The 6,661-nt window shown below is 35.0% G+C and overlaps 1 protein-coding gene across 4 annotated transcripts; it reads left to right on the forward strand.

The window, feature by feature from the left end:
- Positions 1-626: 626 nt before the first annotated feature.
- On the forward strand, positions 627-4,042 carry LOC121770594 (E3 ubiquitin-protein ligase HAKAI homolog). Of its 4 annotated transcripts, none has more exons than XM_042167342.1 (5): positions 627-777; positions 956-1,349; positions 2,197-2,255; positions 2,710-3,185; positions 3,265-4,042. In XM_042167342.1, exons 2-5 carry the CDS (start codon positions 1,098-1,100, stop codon positions 3,810-3,812), a joined length of 1,335 nt encoding a protein of 444 aa, XP_042023276.1. In that variant the 5' UTR covers positions 627-777; positions 956-1,097; the 3' UTR covers positions 3,813-4,042. The 4 variants fall into 4 exon arrangements, with proteins under 4 accessions (XP_042023276.1, XP_042023274.1, XP_042023277.1 ...); XM_042167340.1 differs by having other exon boundaries at positions 1,036-1,349; XM_042167343.1 differs by having other exon boundaries at positions 1,036-1,349; positions 3,280-4,042.
- The last annotated feature ends 2,619 nt before the right edge of the window (positions 4,043-6,661 follow it).

Below are 6,661 nucleotides of genomic sequence, written 5' to 3' on the forward strand. Positions count from 1 at the left end.
ACATGGCAAATCATAGACCACTAGATATCTAAAATTATAAGGTGTTAAATTAGTTATAGTTAGCAATTAAGGGATGAATTAACAATTGATCACACCTATATCATTATATTCTTAATATTAATTAAGTATTGTGATATAGTATCAAAAATTATGTGGCTTTGTTGCTATATCATATTTAATTTTGTTATATTAGTTTTGATTTGACTATCGTGAGACAATTGAAATATTTAAAAAAATATAATTTTATATTTTAATTATAAAATATTTTTAATTAATCAGAAATCATTGAAATTTTTGGAATGTTCGAATTTAAATATGCAATTAGTAAAATATGAGAGAATTAGAAAGAAAAGTGAGTAAAATATTGTTAGTAGAGAATGAAGCTCAACTCGTTACAAAGAGAAAACTTATCAAAAATTAAAGTGCAACGGATGATAATAAACATATGTGTTTTTACGGAATGATAATTTAGATTTATTCCTTAATTTATGAAACAAATAAAAAGTTCCACTAAGCCCAATCGATGAATGCAGTGTAAAATATAAGATTCGAGGCCCAATAACACTATAGAGAAGCCCAATGAATTTAATATATGTGAACAGCATAATTTCCTTGTATCATCAGATCCCTCGATTTACAAAATCATCAATACACAAATTAGGTTTTTCAGTGAGCTTCGTCAATCTTTTTTCTGTATTTCTGGCTTCAGTTAATAGCTTCGGTCACTGGAAAGCTCAGCTGCAATGTCGTATATTCACCGATTCGGAAATCAATAAGGTAAACAATACTCATCTCTTCATGAAATCTCGCAAAACCTACGTAATCAGCTTATTGTGTTATTGTTCCCTAAATTAGGAGTGTTAAACATTTGTTAAAATTTCATTGTGAAACTTTAAATTGATATATGTCAGTTTCTCAATGGTGACCTAGCTGGCATATTATTGGATCATTGCAGAAATAGGAGCCTAAGCAGTGGTTATTTTCCGATTTGAATCTCGATTTTGACCTAGCTGGCATATTATTCAATCGTTGCAGAAATAGGAGCCAAGCAGTGGTTGTTTTCCAATTTGAAATTTACACAGACTAGTAGTAGTAAGATGCTGCAGATTCGGCTCAGCAAGCCAGCTAGTGAAAGCGGTGCAACTGCAAAGCCTGTGCCTGTGGACACTGTTACAGTCGCTTGCCCCGATCATCTCGTGCTAGCTGATCTTCCTGTGGCGAAGGGTTTGGGTACAGCTTCTGCGACAGCTGTTATCAAGTCTGTTGGACGCCGCTCCCGTCGCCAGCTCGGTGAGCGTGTTCATTTCTGTGTTAGATGCGACTTTCCGGTTGCTATTTATGGGCGTCTGGTGAGTAACATTTACAGGATTTTAATGAAATTTGAGTTTTAAATATACCTTAAGCCATGGCATGATTTGAATTGCGAGTCAGAGAAAATGATGTTTTTGTGTTGTATTCACTGAGACCGACACTCGAATGCTTTGACGCCTTTTTCTGGGTAGAAGACAATTTCTTATTTCATGGAGATTGTCTATAAATCTTTCCCGCTATGTGCCAGTGATGCATTCGTTTCCTTCCATAGTTTGACTTCATGAAGAAATGAGCATGTGCTGTGTGTTTTTTGTTGGTTTTTGTTTGGGGGTGTTTACATTTTTGGATTGGCCTAGATAGATGAAAATAGTATAGTTATAATCCATTGTTTACTAAGGTGGATTTGGGCTTTGGGATGTCCGAAGGTCCTTGATAATTTCTCATTTGAGCTAATTTTGTTTGATTCGGATCCATTGAAAGGGTTGTAGGATTGGAGAAATCCTAGTAATGTGGATAAAAATACTTAATCCTGTATCTTATGATTCTTATCAATCATGACAAGTAACTGCCCCTTTAATGTATTGCTTTAAAACTGAGAGTCACTTTACAGGGGCACCTTTAGCTACCGATGATCTTATATTTTAAAAGTTATTATTTGTATCTTGGTTTTCTTTATGTGTCTTACTTTATTTTTGTTACAAGGATCATGTAATCATGGTCTACCAGAACCTATGCTTTAATGTGTTAGTAGTTGGCACATCTTGATATATGTATCTGATCTTTTTAAAGATATGAAGAAGAGTGCTAAAGTCATTTCTTACATGCAGCTATTTTCTATCCTTATTTGTTTAACTAAAATACCAATGAACAATTTTTTTATTGCAGAGCCCATGTGAGCATGCCTTCTGTTTGGACTGTGCCAGGAGTCATTCTCTTTGTTATCTGTAAGTCACACTTTCTTATACATCTAGTTCCTTTGTGTGATGGTGTGTTGCATTTCTGCATCAAAATCAGCTGGGTAATCTACAAGTTGTGGACGATTTAGTCCACGTTGTGTTTGAAGCTGCCAACACAACATTCTTATCACTTGTCACAAAGTCAATTACTTCAACTACTGTTAGAAATTAAATGTGTGAATTGTGGTAAAATTTATGCTAATAAATTGGAGGTTCATATATTGGTTATTTTCCAGTATTTTATGTACTGAACGGAATGTCTTACAAAGTACAAACTCTACTGTGAGCCTTTTAGTATTAAGGAGGGCTCTGGCCGTGTCAAGACTCAAGAATCTCATATTCAAACCTTTGTTTTTGTTGTTTGCTTTGATAGTTCATCGACCTTGTTAGTGATCTGTAGTAATGCATGACTTCAACCATCCTTTGCATTCATCCTCTACAGTTGTGATGAACGCATCCAGAAGATTCAGACAATCAAACTGATGGAAGGAATCTTCATATGTGCAGCCCCTCGTTGTCTCAAGTCCTTCTTAAAGAAGAGTGAATTTGAGATGCATATAAATGAGGTTCATGCTGATCTTCTTCACCCCAATAAGGAAAAAGAAGGGAATGAATCAGAAGCGATGAGTGCTAGGAAACCCGCAGCCTCGGATACCACAGTTCAAGCACCCCCGAGGCCAATTTTCTCTCCCCATTCAAGTTCTCAAGTTCATGATCGTGAAGACAAAGCCCAGCTGCCTCAATCCAGGGATCAACCACCTTTGAGACCTGCTGCTCACCAAAGGCCAACACTACCTTTTCCCGGACAAGCTCCAGATCATCCATCAGAGCACCCCGATGGTATTCCATCACATCCCTTTGATAGAGCTAGGCAAACTTTTGTAGCTCATGGGCAGGGTGGTAGCCGACAAGATTCAGGTCAGTTCCAAAGAAAATATATCTGAATCTCATTTCTCCTAGTACCTGCAACTCGTAACCTTTTAATTATATTTACCAGTTAACCCGAATTCAGGTCCAGCTCCACCTCAATATGGTTATCCTCATGCAGCTGATGGAATGCAACCGTACTTTGGTGCACCATATGGAATGCCAAGACCAGACTCTGCACCAGAAGGTGGACAAGGACAGGGCTCGTTGCTCGGTTTCCCGCCCAGTCCTGCTGGACCCATGAATTTTCCTCAAAATTATCCACAGTGGAATGCAGTTCCCGGTTCTGTGCCTCTGGAACCTCCTATGGTATCTCAAGGATCTATGGATGGCTTTATGAATGTCGATCCTCAAGGAAGAGCATTCTTTCAGAATGACTACGGACAGAATGCTGGGAATAAGAGTTTGGAGCAACAGAGGCAGGGTGGGAATTTTGTCGACCCAAGGGATGGTAAAGGAATATTGGCTCCCCAACCGCTTCATCTCCCTCCACCACCTCTACGACCTCCTCCCCATCTGCAACAGGGCTGTTCATACTCTGGTGATGGCAATCATGAGGGACCTCCGGGCTTCAGCTGGCCAGCAGAGAGGCGGGATAGCTTCGGAGGTGGGGAGTAGGCTTGATCTTTTGTAGCCTGCTGACTCGTCTTCAGATTAGGTGCACAACTCCAGCTTTGGCTCCATTTTATTCATGTTTGGAAGCTTAAACTGTAAATTTTCTAGTGTTCAATGAGTTTTGAAATGCTAGTTCAGTATGTGAACTGCGTAGCTGGGTCTGATAGCATTTCGTATAATTTAAAATTGTGACTTCTTTTGAGGTAATCTCAGTAATCGAGTTTTCTTGAACATCTTGTATCTAATTAGATGATTCAACATCATATTGTGCTAAGAAATCAAATAATGTTACAACCACACGCGTGTTTATTAATGGAAAATTGCTCAAGTACAGTATTCCGGCCATCCAGCTGCAAGTTATCACTTCTTTTCGGTCGAGATTTAAGAAAATGAAACATCATCAAATTAAGTGGTCATAATAAAGTATGCTCCCTTTGTCCACGATTATAAGGACAGATTTGATTGTGCTCGGGTTTTGGTGGATTTTAGGGTCTATTACCGAAAATAGTAATAAAAGGTGAATGATACATTTATTAGTGGACAATCGAAAATGACAATATAGGACGTTGATTGGTGGATGGAGAGTAATAAAATATCAACGACAGAATAAAATAAGAAAAAGGAAAATTGTTGCATATGGGAAAATGGGACGTTTATGAGTGGACAGATGAAAATGACAAAATGAGACGTTTATTGGTGAATGGAGTAGAAAAAATTGATCACTTAAAATGGAATAGAGAGATTGAATTGAGATAGAGAGAGTATATATTTCCACCTAATTTTCACATTGTTAATACTCCATGCGTCCCTAAAAAATAGACAACATTTGAAATGACACGAGTATTAATGCACAATTCAAAAGTAAGAGAGAGATTGGAAGAAAAAGTGATTAGAGTATTGTTAGTGGAGAATATGATCCACCTCCTTAGAAAGAAAAAAAGGCTTCCTTAAATAGAATTGGTCTATTTTTAAGGAACATTCCAAAATGGCAAATATGGTCTATATTTAAAGGATGAAGAGAGTATGTTCGATAGTGTGGATATATTTTCATAGACAAGTTAGAAAAAATAAGTTTTGTAGTTTGTTTTCCATATTACTTCATCCATCCCAACTAAGTTGAATCAAACTTTTAAGCACAGAGATTAAGAATTTATGTTGAAAAAGTAAAAGAGATGAATAAAGTGGGAAATATGAGAGAGAGTAAAGTAGGTGATAGAATAAAGTAAGAGTGATTTGATATTTTATTTTTTTGTCAAAAATAGGAATGACTGAACTTAGTTCGGACATCTAGGGCAGAATAAAAATACCGAAATACCAAAATACCACACTTACCGTACCGAAAAAATACCAAAAATACTGAATTTGCGGTATACCGTATCATATTATTTGAAATAAGATTTTTTTGGTATCAAAGGGAGTATTTGGTTATAAAATTAGATTTTTTTTTGTATGAAACACATGTATAACGGAGTACCTTATTTTGGATTGAGAAGAACTAAATACATTCTTCATTTGGATTGAGACGAAAAAATGGACATATAACAATAATGTACTACTGTTTCGTACTAGTATAACATTTTAAAGTTTTTTACTCCCTCAATCCCATAATAAGAGTTTTGCCATTTTGGTGTCCCATAATAAGAGTCACACTCCATTTTTATCATAAATGGTAAGTAGGTCTCACATTCCATCAATTCACTTCACTCACATTTATTATAAAATCAATCTATTATTCTTTATATTTCTTAAAACCCGTGTCCATAATAAGAGTGACTCTTATTGTTGGACGGACGAAGTACCATTTATTTCCCAATTTTTAAACTGCTCATCTCCGATCCAAATCATAAGCTTGATTTTTCTTGGGCCCTAAAGGTACTTGTTGGCTTGCTGCAACTTTTCTTTTTTTGTTTGGTACTATTACACATTGAATTAATTTTAGTCCAATAGTCTTGACGAACTAAACCCAACTAGCCCATGGGAGGGTCTGAAATTAACAGACTCCAATAAAACAAATATTAAAGGCACACCAAAATTTAAAACAAAAAAAATTCAAGTTTTCGGTTTAGACATCAAATTATGAAGATTAAATGTTGACATTTTGAAAAAAATATTATACGGTTTAGACATAAATTGATAGAGGTGTGATCAATTGTTTAATTGTTAACTATAATTAATTTAAGACTATAGGATTTTAGATATTTAATTAATGGTCTATAAATTACTATGTGTAATGTCAATATAGTGTATTAAATATATCAACACGAAAATATGACAATTCAACACAATTTCGTATTGACATTGTACAAGCATTATATTGACATATTATGTAGTAAGCTGTATTGATATTATTTGCTTCTTGAAAAATATGAAAATTCATGAATTTTTTCTTTAAATTTTGACATTGAAACATATGCATGTAGGATCTCGTTGGAATCCTTATACAATTATCTTTAATTTGATATGTGTAGTGGTGAAAAAAAATTAAATCAAGATAGTTATATGCATTTAGAGTTTTTGAGAAATTTTTTAAAAGTTAGTTATAACTAATTTGTTGTTAAATGACATTAATACCTCAATTGACATTTTTTGTTCACTATATAGATATTCGGGGCTGAGTGTTCTTAGATCTTGATTTGAATATCTAATGCATATCATTTAGTTGTAGTTAGCGATTTAAAAATGAATTAGCAATATAACACACTCCTAAATTGATTTCTTTAATATAACTACATAGTTTTACACTTGGATACATCATGGGCCACTTAGTGGCTGTTTGGTTCATGAGATTAAATAATAGGTAGATACAATATGAGATAAGTTAGGATGAGCCTTGTCTAGGATAGAATTAGTGT

Source organism: Salvia splendens, chromosome 16 (genome assembly GCF_004379255.2).
Source record: "Salvia splendens isolate huo1 chromosome 16, SspV2, whole genome shotgun sequence".
In the NCBI taxonomy this organism is placed as follows: Eukaryota; Viridiplantae; Streptophyta; class Magnoliopsida; order Lamiales; family Lamiaceae; genus Salvia; species Salvia splendens.

What these genes read in the sequence shown, in the direction of transcription:
- LOC121770594 (XM_042167342.1), top strand. Translation starts at nt 1,098, where the DNA reads ATGCTGCAGATTCGGCTCAGCAAGCCAGCTAGTGAAAGCGGTGCAACT. An exon ending in AGTCATTCTCTTTGTTATCT is followed by an intron (nt 2,256 to 2,709) that starts GTAAGTCACACT and finishes CATCCTCTACAG; the next exon opens with TTGTGATGAACGCATCCAGA. An exon ending in TGGTAGCCGACAAGATTCAG is followed by an intron (nt 3,186 to 3,264) that starts GTCAGTTCCAAA and finishes TATATTTACCAG; the next exon opens with TTAACCCGAATTCAGGTCCA.